This window comes from Dermacentor andersoni, chromosome 2 (genome assembly GCF_023375885.2).
Source record: "Dermacentor andersoni chromosome 2, qqDerAnde1_hic_scaffold, whole genome shotgun sequence".
Taxonomy (NCBI): Eukaryota; Metazoa; Arthropoda; class Arachnida; order Ixodida; family Ixodidae; genus Dermacentor; species Dermacentor andersoni.
Window position 1 is genome coordinate 25,433,279 of NC_092815.1, and position 23,194 is coordinate 25,456,472.

Here is a 23,194-nt window from a genome sequence, read left to right on the forward strand (position 1 = left end):
CGGGCTCTCCCTACCAGCTGCGCCACTGACGTCGCGGACTTTCTCTTGCGTGACATTATCTTGCTTCATGGCGCCCCGCGACAGCTGCTGACTGACCGTGGTCGAAACTTCCTCTCGAAAGTTATCGCTGACATTGTGCGTTCCTGCTCCATTCAACACAAACTGACTACTTCATACCATCCTCAAACCAATGGCCTGACAGAGCGGTTAAACCGTACTCTTACCGATATGCTGGCCAAGTACGTTTCCAAGGACCACCACGACTGGGACATTGCCCTTCCTTACGTAACATTTGCGTACAATTCTTCCCGGCACGACACCGCCGGATTTTCTCCCTTTTATCTACTGTACGGTCGCGAACCTACCTTGCCCCTAGACACGGCACTTCCTCCTGCTGCGGTCTCAACAAGCGAGTATGCGCGCGACGCCATCGCCCTCGCTGACCATGCACGCCAGCTTGCCCGTGCTCGACTGACGGCCTCACAGACCACTCAGCAGTGTCAGTACAACGCCCGCCATCGTGACGTACAGTTTTCACCTGGTGCGCTCGTGCTCCTGTGGTCGCCCTCTCGTCACGTCGGACTTTCAGAGAAGCTCCTTTCGCGATACACAGGGCCCTACCGCGTGCTGCGCCAGGTGACGCCTGTGACTTACGAAATTGCTCCTGTGGCCTCAACCTCGTCCTCTCCTGTGGCATCTAGTGATGTCGTACACGTCAGTAGGCTCAAGGCCTACTACACTGCTTCCGAGTCCGATCTTTAGTCGCTCCGGGACGGCGCTTTTGCAGCCGGGGGTAGTGCTACGGCACAATATGCGCGATCACGAAAGGCCAGCAGTGTGAAGACGACGACGACGATTAGAAGCTAGCGCGGGCTGTTGCCTCTTGGCCAAGCGCAGCGTATTTTCCTTGTAAATATATTTGTACATAGCTTTTCGTCTGCGTCTTCCTACGTAACAATATTAGCAATGTGTCGGAAAAGGGCCTTTTGTAATGTAACTATTTTATTTGTTAGTTCGTGTTGTCGTTGCCCATACTAAACTGCAATAATTAAATTGCGAGGTGAACAATGCATGATAAATTTGTAGCTTGGCTTTTGTCGGCATGTAAGCTCTACAGCGAGATAGTACACCGGCGACTGCAGAAAACTTGTTTCGAAGGTTATTAAAATGAGCATCCTAACTCAAATGACATGAAAATATTACTCCAAGTATTTTGTGTTCATTAACTAGTTCTATGTGTTTGCCTAAATAAGTGATGGAATGTTCCAACTGAAAAGGTTTGTTTCTGGCTCTGAAAAGAATAGCTTTCGTTTTAGTGGGATTAATTCTGATCACATTTGAATGTGACCAATCAGATAGTTTCATTAGCAATGCATTACACCTGATAATTAGTTCGTTTGCGTCTTTTCTACAGAAGAGTATAGTGCTATCATCCGCATATATAAAGAAATCAACTGTAGGATCTATATTTACTAAGTCATTAATATATAAGTTAAATAATAGAGGGCCCAAAACACTCCCTTGCGGCACTCCATTTTTAAGTGTCAAGAAAGAAGATAGGACGTTGTTAATACATACACACTGAGTTCTATTTCTGAGATATGATTCCATTAAAGTGAGTGGATGTCCGCGTACTCCATATATTGATAGTTTATATTTAAGAATGTCATGACTGATGGAATCAAATGCCTTGCTAAAATCGATGAAGAGCCCGAGGGCGAATTCTCCGTTGTCTATGCTTTGCACAATACTTTCTTTCAAGGATAAAAGGGCGGCTTCCGTAGATCTACCTTTTCTAAAACCAAACTGTGAGTTTGTTACCACATCATATCTGTCTAGAAACTTTGTTAGGCGTGTAGCAATAATTTTTTCTAGCACTTTGGAAAAAATGGGTAGGACAGATATTGGTCTATAATTAGAAACATTATTTATATCGCCATCCTGGTTCCCCTGTATTATGCCAGTAAAGCCGAGTATTCATTTGAAACATATGGTAGACTTTCGAGTGTGGATTCTTCCGGTGCTCGGACTGCAAACCCTCGAGCTACGCTGTCCGCCTCTTCGTTCCCAGCCATTTTTGCATGTCCCGGCACCCACAGTATATTGTGTTGGATCGGCTGTGGTTGTATCGTGTTGTGTGTTACATCGCCTGTCTTCTCGAGGAGTACACAGAGTGCGCGGTGGCTTATTCTACTGTTCAGGAAATGCCGGCAGGCGTCTTGAAAATCAGTCAGAATTGTAAGAGATTTGCCAATTCTGAAGCCCTCCGCCGCTGCTCGAGCGACAGCTTGCTCCTCAGCTTCAGTCACGGTGCTTTGGCTTATTGAGCCGCTTGAGACTTCGCGATGGTTTGCGTTGATGACCGTGGCCACGCTGCGTCCTCGTTTAAGACCTCGGTTGACTGTGTCTACGTACACTACGCCGTTTTCGCTGGAGTACGTACACTGGATGTAATCTGTACGTGGTGCCCGCCTGCCTTCGTGCCATTTCGGGTCCATGTTCTCCGGTATCGGGTTCCCTTTGAGCTGCCTGCGGATTTCATCTGGTATGCTAGCTGTTGTTGCCATTCTCTTAATTTATTCGGTATAGCCAAGGCGTTTGAGGAGTGCTCGCCCCTTTGGTGTTTGCAGGAGTCTTTCTCTTTGTGCCTGGAGCTCAGCTTCCCGGTGTCCTTGGAAGATATTGTGCACCCCAAGGCAAGGAGTTTTTCTGTAGGCGTACTGATTGAGAGTTTCCGCGCCGTCTTGTACGCTTTGCGAAAGCTTATTTGCGCTTGTTTCTCTCCATGGAGATTCATCCACTGGTATACTCTAGATACACGACTTTGCTGATGACTAGGCTTCTTACTAGTTTCAAAGTGTCCTGTCCCCGCAGTCCTGTCTTACGAGTGGCGATTCTGTTATTCATTCTGGTAACTTGTAGCGTTGTATTTTTCAGGAGTGTCTGGGTGTGGTTGCTCCGTTGCTAAGATTGGAGCCACATCCCCAGCAATCTTATCATGGCCTTCTCGGGTATCTTCTGGCCCTGGAGGTACACGCTGAGGCGGAGAGTTTTGTCCGTGGGTACCATCCTGTTTAGTTTGTGTCTCCAGACTCTGAGTAGCTCGGATTTCTCCGTTGAGCATTGCAGGCCTCTTTCTTTAGTATACTGTTCGAAGCAGTTGGCGGAAATGTGAGCGCGTCTACTTCCTCCATATACGTGCGTATATGCCAATCACTTCACTCTTTTGCTTGCTATTGCATTTTGTTTCCAAAATTGTCGGATTCGCGCCTGCCGCTAAGCAGCGCGCATCTGTATTTTTTGTTGGTGCATCGTGAAAAACGCCGTTGTAGAGACAGAGGTTACTAAAAGCCAGCGATCAGCCACTAAAGGACTCAGTGGAAACCTTATTCAGGCCGCAAGCTTGCGACAAGACGAGCTGTTTTTGTGAACGCAGCCATGGTCATACTTGGCGCAATTTACACTTGCTCCGCTTCTTGAGGGAAGGAAGCCTAGGAATATTTTGTCAAATATCATTCAATGTGGGGAGTTTGAAAGGCTGTACAGGTGGCAGTGAGAAATGGGGAATTCTTCGTGATGATGATTTATGGATTCTATTGGCGCAAGGGCACAGATGTGGCCAAGAGACATCAAGCAAAAGGTAATGAATCAATTGTCGATGATAAAACGTGGTAGACATCAGAGTTGTGAACGGCGGATGTAACATGGCTGTACAGAGGCCTAAAATTAATCGCTGTAAATTGCTTAAAATGCATTGGCAATAAGATAATGACAATACCTAGGGATGTATGCCATGACCATAAAATTCTAATACAAAGGGATAATGTCGACGTAACACTTGTACTCGTACTTCACCAGTGAGCCCTTGAACGAAAGGGCTGGAAGGCACATGCTTTACAAAATTGTTATCCAAACAGCAGCCTCTAATGATAGGAAGTGCTATAAATATATCGGGCTGATAACTTGCCATGTACCTACATCTTGCAGAAACATTAAAGCTACCTTACTGTCAAAATGTGGTTCCCAATTATGCTTACCAGTTATGCAACTAAATAAATAAGTTTTCATTTCCCGTATTACTCCGAGAAACTTAAATGATGCAGTTATTCAGAAGGAGGAATAGAAGCGGATCAAAAACTCAAAAATGGAGAAGCTGGGACGTCCTGTCACAACTATGACTTTTTCCCTTTATACAGATAACCTGCAAACTTTTACAACTCCCTTTTTTATACTCGTTGGTGACATACCCTATTGCTTCCATTTTCACCATTCGAACATTCTATACTAGAGTACTGTAATCGGCCGGACTTATGAAACAATAAAATATTTGTTCAACTTATTCTTTCCCAACAGCGCCTCATTTTAATGATGATCGTTGTGGCTTGCCTAAATGACACGTGCATTAGAAGAATAGGATTTTCTTTCTTTGCCTTCTCCGCACCGCATCTATTATTCCATTCCATTTATATATTTCTGCTAAAAGAGATCAATAACATAAGCTGTACTATAATGCGTGCAAGTGAATTTCGATCCATTTTAGTGCACACAGCAGGTAGCCGTGGTTTTAAAGTTGTGTTTTCAAGGTTCTCACATGTTTAGCTGCGAAGGCGATAACGTGCTCTAATTTTTAATAGCAACGAACCAGCTTACAAGCATTTCTTGCTCCCGTGCAGCTGATCGGCAATACTCCTAGTGGTTATGGAAATGCTTTTATCGCGATAGCAATTATATAAACACTCCAGGCGAATTTTCGCTGTCGGCGTCTCCATTATGACCCGCAGATATTTAAGCGTATATGTGCTTAAATATATGTTTATCTACGCCTGTACATTTAAGGTAGATGCTATACTCATATTCATTCTGTAAATTTTTACGCACGCTATTTCTCAGATGTACCTTTACTATCGTTGCGTGGTACATTTTGGTACACAGTTTACGTAAAATATGGCGATGGATGGATGGATGGATGGATGGATGGATGGATGGATGGATGGATGGATGGATGGATGGATGGATGGATGGATGGATGGATGGATGGGTGGGTGGATGGGTGGATGGATGGATGGATGGATGGATGGATGGATGGATGGATGGATGGATGGATGGATGGATGGATGGATGGATGGATGGATGGATGGTTATGAGCGTCCCCTTTGGAACGGGGTGGTGGGTTGCGCCACCAAGTTCTTGCTATCATACTGCCTAATGTGCTGCCTAGGAAAAAGAAAAAAAAAGAAAAAAAAGCCTATGAACTCCCACAACCAACTTTTCTGATCCCCTATTCCGAACTTTGCTTTTGTACGTCTCCGTTCCTTCGTCTTTTCCCTACTTTTCTTCCACGAATCTTCCAATCGCCTCTTACTAATCTCTATTGCGGACATGTTTACGTTCATCGTGGATAGCAGCGCCACCTATCGGCGAAGTCGAGAAATAGTCACTCCAGCATATGGCCTTCAAGGTCGGAGATCATGGAGGCTATGAACGAAAGCCGTGTGCTGATTTCGCCCCAAAACAGCAGAAATGTAAAGCACAAAAGCACTGCGCTCCCGAATAGTGTTTGCCTGAGCTCGTCGGTTGCACATACCACAAATGGTTTCCAGTAGAACGTAGTGACGCGGCGAGAAAGGAACGATGACACACGCCATGCAGCGTGTGTTGTCGTCCCTTTCTGTCCGTGTAAGTACGTTCACCTGGAAGCCAGTTGTGCACTGCGCACCCGGCTGTCATTGTGCTCCCTCTCGCACTTTTCGGACGCACACGCAAGACTTGTAAAAAAAAGTACCAACCTTTCCGCTACACGAAAATGGGGTTTAGCGAAGCTTGTCCGGCGTGTACCCGACCTTCGTCACGGTTAAGTGACCAACAGGTAACGGTGCAGGATTGCTCCGGCCTCCCGCTCCCTCAGCTCGGGATCTTCTCGTTGCTGTCGGATTACCTGGGCTCGGGTAGATGTGAGGGCGCGTTTGTAGTCCCACGTTATCGGCGTGCGGGTGAGCGTCGCTGGGCGCCGGACGCGTCGGAGCGCGTTGGCCGCGTCGGGTTACGTTGGGTGCGTCAGTACGCCGAACCATCGGTCCAACTACAGACGTCAACATGACGTAACGTGTGCGCACTCTCACGCTACGGCGGCCTATATTTAGGCCTTAGCGGCTGGATCGGCGCGTCGATGGCGAGCCGTTTCACGGGCGAGTTCTTGCCGCCGCTCGTCGAAGGCTGCCTGTTTCTCCGGGGAACGCACAGCGGGTGGCCGTCCCATTCGTTTTCCGAGACTGAAGGGAACGGAAACATAGCCGCCGCAGCGCACGCGAAACCCTTTGCTGCCCTTTTCCTCTCCGGCGGAAGCGAAATGGCTCCGATTGGTTGGGCGTATGGCGTGAGCGCGAGCCTATACAGCTGGAGTCCTTGCTATTGACTCACGCTCCAGCGTCGGCGCCGCTGTCAACTCAACAAACCGTCACTTCCCGCAGCTACTCTGCTCTGGGAGTAACTGAATTTTTGCGTGACCAGACGGCCACCGAAACTTGTGAGCCAATACAACATTCGTTTGAAAAAGATAAAATCACTTACGTACGTTCAGTATGTATGATATATGTAAAACGCAGTTGAATAGCAAGCTAAACTACGCTATCAGGCTATATTAAAACTCGCTTTTTGCAAAGTTCGTTTGTGGAACTGTAGGAAGCAGTTTATGGTTGTTTGCGGAATAATGGCCTCGCTTTAGCAAGTATTTTGTGAAGTGCTTATCCCTGTGAACTTCTGTGCCCGAAGCAGTGTGCCCTCGAGACAACCTCTGTGCTACTATATGTCTACGCGCATTCCCCGCTTTAGCGTAAGAGAGGCGCTTATGCGCTGGTTCTTCCTCCTTCCCTTGCGTAAGAAGCGCGCGCTAGAGAGAAAGGAGGAACGAAAAAGAAGGCGAGCGTGGCAAGGCGAAGCTCTCCCGGAAGGGAAAGGAGTCGGGACGCGCGCTCCTCCCGAGACGCCGCGGGATCGAACGTCCGCCGCTCCAAAGCGTGCGCCGCACAACAGCTCTCATCTCCGCGCGAAACGGACGTCCCGTTGCCGACGCCACGTGCGCACGGCTCTCCCCAGTTCACTGTGCCGTCCAACTAGCTAGTTCCGTTGTTGCTGAATGATGGTAACGCGGAAGGCGATTCCTCCACTTGTGGGGATTTCTTCGACCTCGTCGCTGTGGTTACTCCTACGAGATTGACTCGTCGGACTTCGAGGCTGTCGTTGTCGGAGACCATGTTTACGGAGTGTGGTGGAAACCAACGGCCAAACAACTCTTCACGCGTGGTTCTTGAGGCATCGCCAGCTTACGAGGCTTACCTTCTGTTTCAAACCTTGGATACCTAACAGCGCTCCCTGGTCTCCCCTTGGCAAGTACCTGGACTGCCACTTCATTGGTATGTAGCGCAAAACAAAGCTCGCTTCGCACCTAAAGCAAAAGGCGGAAAGGCGGAACGCTGGTAGCTAAGCTCGCTGTTAGTGTTCGGCTGTTGAGTGTAAGACATGAATACTGCCACATTCGAAGGAGGATAGAATGAATTAAATAACTGGTGTTAGTTTATTTAGGTGACCTGAAAAAAAAAACAGTTCGTGAGATTTATTCAGGAAAGCTATTACGAGATTTCTCGTAGTCAAAGCCGTGCTTTCACGCCATTAAACTGTATCACAAAATCAGTTTTCACGTAACAAATCCAAATACGCTCAATTTCGTAAACAAAAGCACGGGTTATATATGTGACGAACGTTCCCAGACCATAGTGCCCGCCGCTATGCTCGTCAATAAGTTATGGGGCAAATCCACCGACGCTGGCTCTGCCATGACTTAATCGGGCAATACCTGGCGAACGAGGCCCTACCACGAATATTTTGTCTAGAATAGCTTCAAAAGCATGCGCCTAGGCTCCTATGCAAGAGATCACACTTGTTGACCAGCAATAGTATCAAACTCCGCCATGTTTATTTTCTATTCCTAAAAAGAATAAGCAATAAGAATGAAGAGAGGTGAACAGCATGGAAACGACTGATCCGTCGGTAAATACAGAGTCAATATTTTATTCAAATTCGTTAAGCTGAGCAGCATTTAGCGGACGAAATTTCTTAAGCAAGCACGTGTGCAGCGATCACAACTATAATATGAGGAAGCACGATGCCGTGGTCGCACGGGCTGAAACATAATGCTAATAATATACGACAGAAACTGGCTGTCCGCCATAGTTCGCTAGAGCGAGCAAGTGCGCATACAACAGGGCACCACAATTACATAGCGCGATGACAAAGGCATGGTGGTTTTTACCAATGCAAGAACACTCTGCATCTGCGCAGGATGGATAAATCTCTTGCAAGAAATAACGACATTTGACTGGAAAATGAAGTAATAACTGCTTTCCCAGAAAGGTGTGTTTTATTAATCGCAGTCATTCAGTCTTCAGTTTTCATTCAGTCTTCATTCAGTCTTAATTCAGTCACATTATGATGCTTGAAAAAATCGGATGTAAAATTCTCCACTCAACCGCCTCAATCTTGAACGGGAGATCTCGGATACCCGCAAACCCATGGAAGGGCCCGTCATTGTCAATAAAACAGCTAGTAAGAATGTAATTTTAATAAAGCTTCTGTTTCATTTCTCACCATCTATTTCTGAAAATAAAAAAACATTTCATTGGACAGCAACAAGCAAAGTACATAACCACACAATAAAAAAAAGCTGTTCCTCTCTTGCTAGTGCTGTATTCTCTGTTGTATAAAGAGAAATACCGATTCGAAACGACATTTTTAGACCTTATGTTTTCGCCTGCGTCCCTTATTCAAAGTTGTGTACAGAAACTGCACCAATCTTCACACTAAAATTACCTGCACGCTGAATTAACTTCAACTGTAGCAGAAAGTAGCTGTATAAGTCACCTTTTAAGGTTTTCACATTTTATACCTGCACTACTATTCAAACATTTGAAACGGAGCGCTGGAGAGAAATAGCAGGATTGGCAAAAACGAAAGAAGGGATTTGGTATATTTGCCCTTAGTTCGTGGTTCTAATGGCTACTACGGACAACTTTCTATCGTATTCCTCATATAGCGAACGTTTTACGCGCCGCTCAGCATTACACAATATTGGTCTGTTATGTTAAACGTCTGCTCTGCAAAATATCTGAGTAAATTAACATCTACGTGTTGTTAACAGCTTACAAACCTAGAGACTTTAATTCGCTTAATTGATTTACACAGATTGTCCAACTTGGTAAAACAAAGTGAACTTTCTTGTGTTTCTTGTGTGGTACCTATATGAAATTTGAATAAAGAATTCCATATTCGCATAGAATCTGAATAAAGAATTACCGGTAGTATTTGTTTTCACCTATAGGCAATATAACTTCACACCTAATTCCACGTTCCGAGCTCCAAACTTCCAACTTCACTGATGGGTAGTGACATTGGTTTCTTGAAAGATAGGTCTGTTATCCATCCACGAGATCGTTGAGATGAGCACAATGCCTGCACTTACAATGCTAAGACAACCTCCTTTTGTATTCACTTGAGCGTACTGTAATCATGGCGTCATGAATGGGTCATCCCCCCCGAAGGCACTGTTGTTCAACATCCAACACGTGACTCGCAGTTGTTGTTTGCCCACAAATATTACTGGTACTTCGTTGCTTCTCGCAAAAGGAACATCTGCGTGCAGCGCAACCACTGGCAGTGCTGCGGAGCGAGAATTGTGCTTACAACATCGGGGCGATTTATTGCTGTGGCAACCGTTGCGACAGTACGTGAATACAGTTATTAAGTAACCCTCGTTTTGAAGGCCCCTCAGTCCTCGCGAGAAAGACAGTTGCATTTCTGAGAATAGCCAGAAGTGTGTGCAAATTGCCGGTGAGCCAGAGAAACGAAGATTTACGGCTATTCCCAGTCATAAATTACCCTTCGCGTCACTTGGGTGTAAATGTGACCATGGTGTAGTACTTACCTGGAAGCTGATCTCTGTGTAGGATATTGTGTTCACGAGTTTAGAACATTATGGTTTAGTGAAAATAGTAGTTTATAACTCGAGAGAAGTGAGTATATATATCGAAGAGGACATCTGGTAAAATATTATTGTCTTTTTCTCTGCTCTGCGTAAGATTTTCTTTATCTCTCTTTCTACATATATGCGTGCACGTGTGCGCATATGAGGACAGCTCTGATTCTTTTGTGCGGCTATGGCAGAATTTGGCGCCCACGTTCGACGGCAGTTTATGGCCGTTCCTGTCCCTAAAATCAATAAAATTGCAACAAAGCCACAGTAATTTGTTTGTCTAGACGCTCTATGCAAACAATGTCACACCAAGACCAAGGTGCCCGAATAATGACCTCTTCTGACACATCAGGAACGCAAACGGGTGGATACCGAACCCCCAGTCTGGCCTAACTTCTAAGAGGCTTTTTTTAGCTAGCGAGTACCTATCTGAATACATGGGAACAGAGAAAAGTTTTCTCAGCAATCACTACACCGATTTTGATAAGGATTGTTGCACTTAAAAGTACGCTTAAGATTTACAAACTGTGAAATCATTTTTTTTAAATTTTAGCGGTGAGTTCTTTGTTAAATAATAAAAATTTCAAACTGAAGAAAAAGCGCATGCGTCACTTTTACAACTTTAGCTCACCAGTAAAAAAGAATTCACCGACAATCACAGCACTCCCTAATGCGAATTTGAGTACGCGTTTCTATTTCGGGATATATTGGCTGGCGCGGACAACCTGTCTCGTGCGGCAGGTTGCAAACAGGGCAAAGTGTGGCGCGACTGCCTCGCTCATCGGGAGATCGCAAGAGGCAGCGCGTGCGTGACGCGTGGGTGCGATTCTCAGCAGCCGCAGCAGACGACGCGCCAGACGACGCGCGCTACTCTGGCGCCATCTCATACGCATCGTCGCTCCACTACGCTCTTCTTCTCACGTTTTGCCATACCCTCCTCCGCTTTCCCCCTCGCGTCTTTCATCCCCCGCTGCGCTCCGCGGTCGCTCTTTCACCTTTCGCTGTGCTCGTTCGCTAGGTTGCGCCGACGACGACGCTCGCCGTGGGAACGGGCGCCAAAGAGCTGGGCTCTAAAAATAAATACCAAATTCTGTAGCCTGCACCCTATTGCACATCTAAAGTGGGCAAGATTGAGCTCTTATATACCTTTCCGAAATGTGCCACTAATGCGTGAGTGGGACGTTTGAAAAAGCCATAAATGTCGTGAATATTTTACGTACATTATAAGCTTATATACGAAAATTTGTCGTCTTCAGATGCTTGAACGGACACGTTTATAACGCTGCGACATCTATTTTCGGTGCAGAGTTAGGGTTTTGTAAACTTCGCGCTTCAGTTCCTTTAGGGTCACCTATTTATGCGAATTCTGCTAAAAAAAGAATAAAAGGTCAGGTGCATTTTTACTTTTCCCACTTCTTTTTTACCTTCGTCTCATGAAAAAGTTGCTGCGTTTTACATGCATTTGAATAAAAAGATCGAAGTTCGGTTACAGCCCTCTCTTAAATATATGGCGAAATAAAAGTTCAAGGGCACATTCGAGAGCGGATTCACTTTATGCGTCGTCCGAAAGAACAGTGCGTAGTAATAACACTAAAGGAACTCGGACATAAAAGTAAAAATCAGTTCAACAAGACAGAAATGCCTCAGGTATACCGAAATTATTTACGTTCTCGAAGTCGTGGGATTGAATCCCGGCCACGGCGGCCGGATTTCGATGGGGGCGAAATGCGAAAACACTGGTGGTACTTAGATTTAGGTGCACGTTAAAAAACCCCAGGTGGTCCAAATTTCCGGAGTCCCCCACTACGGCGTGCCTCATAATCAGAAAATGGTTTTGAATCAGGAAACCCCAAAATTTAATTTTTTAAATTAAGTTTCTCGTTAGAACATAGAACAGCAGATGCTTTTGCTGCTCAGTCTGATTGCCAAGACACCCAGCTGTTGTCATAATGTACAATTTGAACGTTTTCAGGTGAGTGCAGTGTCGACAGCGTCATGTCTGTGATCTACTTAAGAAGAAAAAGAAAACCCTATTCTGCTAACGAGGACTAAGTTTGTCTTTATGTACTGGGTGATTACGTTTTTCGAAAGTTCTGGCCAACGTTTCATGCATGCACCTATTTATCTGGACAGTAAAGGTTGTGACACGTCACACCTATTGCTACCGGTCATAGGTTTTCTTAGTTTAGTTATACTAGCCAATCTTCGCATATGGTGAACACTTATATGTGATCAACAGGGTGCAATTATTCAACACGAAACTTCCAGGATATAAAGTTGAGTTTCGTTCAATCTCCAGTATCTGCGAGCAGAATTCCGCAGCAGTTGTTTCTGTTTTACTCGCATTTAGCTTTTGCAATTGGCAACACTCCACCCCGCCCCTCCCCCTTCTCCCCTTCCCTGTAGCAGAACGTCAATAGAGGCGGCGCTGGTCCTTTCACTCAACGCTCGACCTCGGCTCAGGGAGGTGAATGGCAGCGCCGCTCCTTGACACTGCATGCACTTTGTTGACAGTACCCAACGGAAATGCTCGAAAAGCGTAGTGTCCTCTGTCGAGGGGCAACGCTCTGCTTAGCTCGGTGGAGTTAAGGAGGGGCTTCGAGTTGTGTATGGTTTGAAAATACGCGGGTAAAAAAGTGACAACTGCTTGTTTTAAAACAATGTAGTTGCAGATGACCTCACATTTAAACGATCTGCGTCCTCCTGGTTTTATAGCCTCGCATTAAAATAAATTTAGGAAAATTCTGGGATTTTATGTGCCGTAGCTCCAATCAGACTACGAGGCACGCTGTAGTGAGCAACTGCGGATTAGTTTTGACCATTTGCGTTTCGGTAACGTGTGCCTAATCTAAGTGCACAGACTTTTTCATTTCACCCTCATGGAAATGTGGCCATCGCTGGCGGCATCAGAACCACTACCTAGAGCTCAGCTGTGCAACTTCATAGCCGCTAAGCTGCCGTAGCGGGCTCCATGCCTCACATGTTGGCTTTCAGATGGCAGTACTGTTGTAATGTAATTAATCTAGGCTGAGCTCACTATTGGGGTATACTGATGGAGTGAAGAAAAAACGTATTATACACAGATTGGGATAAGTGCCGCCATGAGGAGCTTGATTTCGGAATCCACTTTCCTGAACTTGGCAAACAAAGTTTCCTTTTAACGTGACGCTTTCTTTGCCAACATTCTCGGTGTTTGGCATGCGTCGTTCTCTTTTTTTTTTCTTTTTCCTATTTTTTGCTCCAAAACCCACAATGTAGTTCAGGTCAAAGCACCTCTGTCTGCGTAAACAAACAATAAATCATGACATAAAACTTTTTAATATGTATTATGCAAGCTCATAGGTGTCTTAAAATCCCACATACCTTTTAAGAGAATTGCGCGTGATATTTATCTTCTTCCCTTTTAATAATTTTCTTATAATTAGCCACCTCCTTCTTGAGTCATTGCGTATGCGACACCGGGTATGTCCAAATGGGTACGCGCGCGCTCTTGGTCATAATTCTCTCTCTCCCTGTTCCTCTTTTTATTGCACTTTCGCCCACCCCCAGTGTAGAGCAGCAAACCGTGTGCTAGTCTGGTTGACCTCCCTGCCTTTCCTGTCCTTGCTCTCTCTCTCTTTCTCTCTCCACACTGGTTATGTGTTACTGTGACAGAATGGTTATAGAAGCCTTAAGTGTATTCAAGTATGCGTCGTACATATCTGTGCATTCAACTCTCATAGCCATGCTTCCTTCGACAAGCATCACACATCTCTGAGTCGGCGTATCACACTGTGCATTCGCCTGATTTGGTGTTTGAATTTCGGCACAGCTTGTGACCATTAGAGAGCATGACCATAAACATCGCTTGAGATTACATGTTACGAAAATAAAGACATCTGCACAATTCCCATTAAGTTCTACAGCATTTCATTAAATGGTCTACTAAAGCTTTTCTTCACGTATAAGTTTATACATCCCGTTGAGTCTGCATAACCTCTTTTTTTCCTCTCATTTCCAGTTCATCCGCTATTGAAGCACCGCCATGGAGTTGGTGGTGAACCTGGAGGCACCATTCTCAACGCCGCCTGTGCAGCCTTCTACGGACAGCATTGTGGAACCGGTCAATGCCACAACTTGGGCTGGCACTCGCGACGAATCGCTGGCGCATGTGGAGCTCGGCGTGCTCGCTTTGATCTTCACGTTTACCGTGGCCGGCAACGGCTGCGTTCTAGCTGCCTTGGCAGCGCGCCGCTCGAAGATGACGAGAATGTACTACTTCCTATTGCAGCTCTGCGTTTGCGACTTGACCACTGCGTTCTTGACGGTGCTGCCACAACTCGGTTGGGACGCGACTTACCGTTTTAGGGGTGGAAACATTGCCTGCAAATTTGTGAAGTTTGGACAGCTTCTGGGACCGTACCTATCCTCTTACGTCCTTGTCGTGACGGCGATAGACCGTTACCAGGCCATCTGTTTCCCCCTCTCTAACTGCTCCTGGACGCCTGCAAAGTCCAAGCTACTCATCTCCGTCGCCTGGATCGTGGCGCTATTGTGCTGCGTGCCGCAGCTATTTATCTTCAGCTACCACGAAATTTCGCCTGGCGTTCACGACTGCTGGGGTACGTACGTCGAGCCTTGGGGCCTACGTGCGTATGTCACCTGGTACGGCGTCTCCGTCTTTTTCGTGCCGTTGCTGGTGCTGACTTTCACGTATGTCGCGATATGCCGCACCATCTGGAGGAACGTGTACCTGAAGCGGCGTAATTCTGAAGCAGAAGCGGCATGCATGGTTGGACGCGCTTATCGCTTCAAGGGGGCCTCGACCAGCTGTGGTACGCCGTACGTCAGTCCGCACAAAGCGAAGACAGTGAGCTTTATGGGTCCCCGGAGCCATTCTGTGCGCGGCTTGTCCCGGGCCAAGATAAAAACCGTCAAGATAACCATCGTGGTTATACTGCTGTACATCGTCTGCTCATCGCCCTTCATCTGCGTGCAGATGTGGATGCACTGGAGCCCCGAGATTGACTACGGCAATTCATGGACCAGTGAGTAACGCACAATTATTTGCGGACGGTTGCGTAGGTAAATTTGGAGCGTAAAAAGTGATGTATAGAGTGAATAGAAAGAAGGCTATATAGGTTTTTCATTCTGCAGCGATTATATTCACAAAAACGTGAAATATATTTTTCTATGCCTACTCGTTTTCAGATTATCGGCGTATCATCGTACATAACTCTCTAGATTGTATCAAAAGCAAACGGAAGCGGCTTTCAATACGCAAACGGAAGCTTCCATTCTTAATACTGTTTTCCTTCGCTAAGATTTATTTGTTTACTGTTCTTGTTGTACTTATATTAAACCTGGGGGTCATATTACCTGGGGGTTGTTAGGTGGGCTTCCAAGACTGCAGTTTATGGTTAGGTCTCCCACAGGACTCCAGTATTAGAAACATAAACAACGCCATCAGCTAGACAGACATAATGGAGCGGAGTCTACCCGCTGCCGGCCACACCCGCCGCACTTTCTGCCCCATTTGTCCCCTCCGTGGTGAGTGACTGACCCTTCCTTCGTATAACACCGGCCGCAGATCTTGGGCATTCACTTGGCATAGGTGTTTAGCGTAGCTACGTGTAGTGTAGCTCTCAATATAGAGGGAAGAAAGCACAGTTCCCAACACGAACCTGTCACACGGTGGATGGCGGCCTTCAAATGCCATTGCTTCAGGCAGTAAACGTAATCAGCAATGGCAGTGGCGGTGGCTGGCGGCGGGAACTTGTTGCGGGGGTTGTCGACATCGAATGCCGGCGAGAGAACTGCCAGAGCCGCAGCCTGTCCCGCAGCGCCGAAGCGGCCGTATGACTCAATGAAAATGTGTTGTTAAGAAACGGAATGGCTGTTTAACCTTACAAGATGCAGGGGTTCAGGTAAGGAGATCACACGCGACGGTGGATGCCCACCTCAGTTGCAAGTTCCCAGGTAGAAAGCAACGTGTCGTGGTCTAGATTGTATTGCGATGACCCAGTCTTCAAACGATGTGATACTTGGCTGCAGTTAACTCTGCTTTAGGTCTTGGTATCTGAAGCAGTTCCACAGCAACGGCCTGGCGGTAGGGTGCGCGCCAATTGTGCGCGATGGGCACAACACTGAATCGGCGGTTTCTTCCTATTCTAGACAACTTCTATGGCTGTGAGACGACAGCATCTCTTAAATGTACTCCCATTAAGATATGCGTCCCGAAGGATTCTCCTTCACGAAGGCGATCTGTTGGAGAAGAAAACAAACAGTAAAAGGGGAACCACGTATGTAAATGCGACGCAAAAACCAATGGTGGCGGATTTAATTCCGAATTTTCCGTTCTTCTGCCGCTGGACATTCGAGTGCCTATATGGCCTAGTATACTCGTGTTTCTTTGGTCCCCATCTGATGGCTTAGGCGTTCCGTAATAGGAATATTTCGCACTGCGCCTGCTTAGAGCTGGCTTATGCCGGTCTATATGCTTCTAGCTCGCTGAACGCTTCACTTCCCGCAGTGTATCCACGCTCTGCTCTTGCTGCGTGGAAATAGTCAATCTTGCCTACTTCCCTAAAAAAATCTAAAATACCGAGCCTGCCGAGTTGAGAGCAGAGGGTAGGCCCTTGCGGAGAGGATGCTTGATATCATGCTACCACTAGGTTAAAGGGAGGCCGATGTACGAGGTGTTTCAGTAAGGGCTACTATCTGTAAAGGTGTTCAGTATAAATTATGGAAAACAATCACAATTTTCGTTTGGCTTGAGTCATAACAGCGGCCAACACCAGACAATGTGCGATAATCATTACGCGCTCCTTAATTAAGAAAGTTCATTATTTAATTATTTCCTAGTCAGCGTAAATAACTGAATATATAACTAATTGGTAACATAAGCGAACATACTGGAATATTCATCCTACGTAGCATTCTCCTTTATTGACAAAAACAGATTTTGCGGGGGAAAGAAATTAAATAAAACCAATGCACAAAGACCGCTGATTTGCAAGCTATTATCTGGAGACTCGCGCTAGCCTCGGTATTCGTATTCAGTGGTTATGTCCCTCACATACATTTATTTCCCGGTTTCAATATGTGCACTATGTAGCTTGTGAAGTTAGTTTTCAATATTTTATTCGTAGAGATTTGTTGTGTTCTTCTTTATCTACAATATTGATAGTGTCAAGTGTATGTCTGCACCCTGCATTACCTGTATGTGCTCTTTATCATGGGCTGCGCCTACTTTCTTGAGCTGAGTAAGGGTCTGCCTATCTGCTGCTTCATAAATGAACGAAATTATTGTTTCTATAGCAATAATATTGATGTCTGACTTCGCATTGATCCCTGTTCTTGATATTTAATTCAATGTTCGATTCACTGATTTTGAAATGTCTAGCCGTCTGCGTGGCAAGCTACCTCTGCATCTGCGTCTTAAGAGATATATGGAGTTGATTGGCATATTGCTTCTGACAGTCATAAATACCGGCAATGTATTCGTATTTGTTTCCAATTTCGTCTGTTCATATGTCAGCTTATTCCTGGAATTATGCTTAAAAGCGTGGTTACGTAATCTATATTTCGTTCCAAGAACAGAAATGACATGTAACGTTGAATTATTAAATTAATGAAGGAAGGTGAAGTGAAATACTTCAGATATTTAATAGCTTACAGCCAAACACGGCGCAGTCACTCGAAATTAATTAGAACGCATACAAAGATAAAATGTGACATTATGCATAGTGATGCCTATACACAATTGAAAGCCAGTCTTCTAGTGCTCACAAGCCTTTCACAAGCGCTATAGATTAACGCTAATATTGTCTGCCCTAAATATCAACGCTCGCCTTACATATCTTCATCCATATGTTTGACCACGATGCCTTCATAGGACTTGCAAAACAATGAAGCTTCCCGTTTACTCATGCATCGCTTGATGCAGGACTCATTGCCATCTTAACGCCATCCTCGTGCTGTCGTCGTTCAAGCCATCGTCTCTATGACGTCTGTGCCATCTTCATCACGTATTCGTCGTTATCGCCGTCACTTGTCATCCTGTGATGACGTCATCTTCATCGCCATTTTCTTGCCTTTGTCGCCGTTCTCTCCGACCCAGCTGATACAGTTCCGCGTCGCAGTTCCAATTTTATGTAAATAAAAGAAAAGAATGGTGGGGCTGAGTAGACAGCTTCAACCAGCTCGGCCAAGGTAACGAAAAATTGAAAAGGAGAACAGACGCGTGGGCAGCGAGTGCTGGCCTAAGCGTTCTTATATATACGCTCGGGCTGGCGCTTCCCTCAGTTTCGTTTGACCTGCCACTCTTTTTTTCCTTTCTCGCTAGGTTGCCTTCGCATATTTCGCAAAAGAAAAAGTGGGATACCGCAACTTTAATGCGGGAGCTTGAACTGAGCATGTTTCTAAAGCGATTTTCTATTACTGGCTTAGGGTAAAGAGCAGACCATGCATGAAACATGGATTACACCTGCGGAAGCGGTGGAAAATGGGTTTACCGCTAGTGTGATCTCCGCTTTGCAACAAAAAAAAACCTAAGAGGGATAACTCTCATTCAGTTTCGAAACTGAAATAACACCCGGCAAAAAGGAAGAGGATGAATGGTAGCTCTAGAGAGAGAGAGAGAGAAAGCGGAAAGGCAGGGAGGTTAACCAGAGAAGTTCATCGCCAGCCATTTTCTTGCCTTTGTCGCCGTTCTCTCCGACCCAGCTGATACAGTTCCGCGTCGCAGTTCCAATTTTATGTAAATAAATGAAAAGAATGGTGGGGCTGAGTAGACAGCTTCAACCAACTCAGCCAAGGTAACGAAAAATTGAAAAGACGCATGAGCAGCGAGCGCTGGCCTAAGCGTTCTTGCGCTCATGCTGGCGCTTCCCTCAGTTTCGTTTCCCTTGTATTTTACTTTAAAGAAGAAAATACAATAAAAGAAGATTCGCCACTGTCAGAAGATTCGCCAGGGTCAGTGTGAATTGTTTTCAGCGCACAAGGCTTGGAACGTAAATGTTCTGTACCTTGTGGCAAAGGCGTATTACCGATCCTCACGAACTGTTCAGCGTCCGAAATTGCTGTGTTATCGGCGTCGTCGCCGTCACCTATGCTTGGGCTCATTGATTCGAGTGCGCGCCCATTCGCTTATTCTTGTTAAGTTCGCGATAGAGTTGGCGTAACTTCGCATGCGAATTGTGGTGGATGCGTAGACATGTGCAGATAACGTGCGGTAAACTTACTACGCCAGGAAGCGGCGCTACTTCCTTTGTCACTGTGTAAGGAGTGATACTCACTCTTGTTGACGTTCCAGTGGTCCTTTCTTTAGACGTTAGCAAATACAACGCCAGCAGAGTGTGTGCCTTTTATCCTCGAGGAAAGCCGTGCATCGCGAAAGGCCCGATGTACAAGCAGTCGCGGACTACTTTTGCAGCCAACTACTGCACGCGTTTTCCATTTGCTATTCCACATTTTGCAGCACGAATGGAGAACACTGCGTTAGCGATCACCCAGTTGCATTTCCTGCAGCTGATTGCACAGTAACAGGACAGAAGCGGTAATGATTTCGTATTCGTCCGCTTTCGTTGAGGCAAGTAGCGGTGCGCCGCCTACAGTGCCATCTCGTTCCTCTAGAGCGAACTTCTCCGAGAAAAGGGTTACCTATACACGTGCGCACACTTATCTCCGGTAACAGCACCAGTAGCGAGGCGTCTCGTAAGTGTACCGGCACGCCTCCAGGTAAAAACAATTATGAGGTTTCACCAGCCAAAACCACGATCTGATTATGAGGCACGCCGTAGTGGGAGACTCCGCAAATTTTTACCACATGGGGTTCATTAATGTTCACCTAAATCTAAGTACACGAGTGTTTTCGCATTTCGCCCCCATCACAATGCGAGGCCTTCAGAGCTGTTTTTCAGGTAGGTGCAGTGATATGAGCCCTTCTCTTATTTTTTTTTTCACCTTTGCGCGCCCCGTGCACACCACCCCTAATGTGACAGCTGCAACCGGCTCTAGAGGATGCGAATGGAGGAAGCCTTGATCTATTCTAGGAGACAAGTTTAGAACTCCATGAACTGTAGGACGGACTATAACAACAAGAATTTTAACATTTCTTAGCAGAAAATGTAAATCCGTTTTGGGAGAAACGGCCAGAAAGTTCCGGAAGCGGTGCACGTATGGTTGTCGTTCTGCGAGGGGAGACAACGCGCGTGCGCTTGTATAATTAAGGAACACATACTAGGCCCCCGGTAGTGTCTCATACAGAGGGTGCGCAAGGGGGGTGAAACAAGCAGCTAAATCGCCAGCCACAGGATAAACAGCTCTGAATGCCTACCAGCACACTTATTACACGTTTCAGTGTTCGTACCGTGACCTGTGAGAAAATGCGCTCGCTTGAAGGATTAAGGGACCCTGATAAATCTGAGCGCTCAATAAATACAAAAATTTAAACTAAATGCGTAGGTATATTGATACGGGCTACCTGTATGCAGTTAATTCACCTCTGATTTCTGCGCCTACACACTGCTCGCCAATGATGTAACAAAAGTTGAATAGCCTAACAAGTTTTCTCTTTCTTCCACCGTGCTTCACCAGCTTGTACATCGGCGGTGTAAAAAAAAAAAAAAAAAAAAAACAACTTACAAAGCGTGACATGAGTTTTGAGGTTGGCTTCTGCCATGCCTCACGCGCGTGGTGGCTGAGCCAGATGCACGGGGAAAAACAATCGCGTATGTAGTTGTAGCATGATTCATAACAGTGCTCGAAATTCCTATTAAGCATGAAATGCTTTTAGCTCCCGTTGTCGGCAACCTTCAAGTGACCTTAAACCAAAAGCCATAGCCGTTATTCGGGCACTCAAACAAGAACATCCGGAGAAGCTGCGAGAACAAAACGAGATCATGCGGGTAATTACCAGTCAAGACTGCATTACATACGCTAGGTATTTCCCAAACAACTTACGAAAAATATTGCTTCCGAGTTCTTCGAAATGGTTGTTCATAATGTCACGCAAGCTGCAACTTCTAGTACGCTGAATATTTATTCGTTATTTCCAATAGCGACGTCCAAAATGCAGATACAGGGCACTATACACTTGATTATCATCTTTTGGCGCTGAGACAGAGTTTCCTGTGCTCTTTTACTAAACACAAATGATGTAGGTAGAGTTGCATTTAGTACTTACTATTCAGAAGAGAGTAGACAATGCGCACTACTTTACGCTATTAGAGCAGAATTTTCAACTGCTCTTTATTTATTTATTTTGACCGCTGCATATAATTAGTTAACAGCTGCGTACAAGACATATATAGAAAGCTTGACTTTAAAAAAATGTCAGACTTGAATTTAATGCCGGCATGTTTTAGGCCATGTGACGTTCTGCGCACATTAGGGAATCACCGAAAACCCGCATTTCTCGTTCTTTTTCGCTGCACTAGCGCTCTCATTAAATCGCTTGACGCATGTAAGAAGTGATGCACAAGAGCCACTCATCATTTAGTGCCTGTATTCCGTGGCAGTCAATATGTCATGGCTAACATTTACGACTCTTTACACTTTTAAATCTGGCGTCCCTTAAAGTTCCCCCCCCCCCCCCCCAGTATTAGATCTATTACTGTTCTCTATTTACATGAACAGTATTTCAGATTACATGAACTCTTTTTAGGGCTACTTGCAGATGACTGTTTCATCTGTGGCCAAATAAACAACCATAACGTGACACAATTTGCGAATGATGCAGCAAAGGGTTAAAGAGGCTTATCGCCAGTAAATGCAAGTACATGATATTTCCGCGAAGCAGTGACACCCGAATATCTTTAGAACACAGAACTAATGGCACTGGAGTGGAGTGGGGTGGCGTGGCTGCATATAAATATCTCGGAGCTCACATGTCTTATGATGTGTTATGGCACACTCCCATTGACCACACAGTGACTAACACAAACCGCTCCTTTGGGTATCTTCTACACAATTTTTCTCAAGCTACACAGCACCTAAAATTCGTATTATATCAAATATTCGTTCGTCCGAAGCTTGAATATTCGTGTGCAATTTGGAATCCGGATCATCGCACTCCATCAAATCCATAGAACTTTCTCAGAATCAATATTTCCGTGACTTTGTGTCCAGCTGTTCCCGTAACACCAGTATATCACAGATGAAATCGGCGCCTAATCTTTCTAAGCTTCAAATTCGGCGGAGGTACTCTCGCCTCTGTTTATTCCAAAGTGTTTCATCACCGCTCATTGAACCAGTAACTTATTTTGAAGCCAATATACGTTTCACCCTGTATCGATCATTGCAGCAAGGTAGCCGTTCGTCGTTGTCACGCTGTGCAAAATTTGTGCTGGGTGGAAACACATCCTCTTTTCTGTCGCCACGACAGCCGTGCGTCGTCATTTAAGACCGCTGCAACGGACTGTCTTTAAAATAACTTCTTTCCTTTTTTTTTCTTTTTTGTTGTTGTTTCTACCTGTTTAGGTCCTTATTCTTATAAGCTAGAATGTTGCAGGGCTTTTTTTTTCCTTTTTATTTCTTTGCCGATTGTTTGCAAGTCATATACCCACTCCCTCCGCTACACCCATCCAGTTCTGAGAGTAAGATAATAAATAAATAAATAAATAAATAGCTAATAAATAACTACTATATATAAATAACTAAATAAAGAAATAAAAATCGTTTTAGCGGATCCCTAAAACTTCCTTATACCGATTGAAAGCGAGACTTTATAACTTTTACACATACAGCTAACAGTGCTATGCCATTCTTATTAAGCTTGAAGTGGCCTGAATTATATTAGTAGTGTACTATACTTCGGTCTTGAGGGTACAATAAAATAAAATAAATAAATAAAAATAGTTTCTGGGACCTTGAATGATGCTGTCAGCACACTTGATGCGCAGTGAACGACAACTTAAAGGGGCGGGAGGTAGTGCAACAGAATGTTATTCAGAGACTCGGTTGACTTTTACAGCGAAGCTATACATGGCTAGCTGATTCGTCCACCCGCCCGTCCGTCCGTCTGTCGCCTGTACGCCGAAAACTGCTCCGGCGCAACACCATGCGCATGCGCGAAAAAAAGAAGAGAGAGAGAAAGAGAGGCGCGCGATTGGCTTCGCCAGTAGTGACGCCGTCGCTCTCCGGCGCAGCCGAGCACGCGCGCAGCAGCTTCTCTCCGGCTCCGAAATGTTT

The 23,194-nt window shown here is 45.6% G+C and overlaps 1 protein-coding gene across 1 annotated transcript in view; it reads left to right on the forward strand.

The window, feature by feature from the left end:
* The first annotated feature begins 7,086 nt into the window (after positions 1 to 7,086).
* The window catches only part of LOC126542576 (oxytocin receptor-like), a 32,290-nt gene continuing 16,182 nt past the window's right edge, over positions 7,087 to 23,194 (forward strand). The window contains exons 1-2 of the mRNA XM_050189717.3: positions 7,087 to 7,409; positions 14,022 to 15,048. Coding sequence (XP_050045674.1) covers positions 14,046 to 15,048 — 1,003 coding nt within the window. The 5' untranslated portion in view covers positions 7,087 to 7,409; positions 14,022 to 14,045. The remainder of the gene's footprint in view (positions 7,410 to 14,021; positions 15,049 to 23,194) is intronic.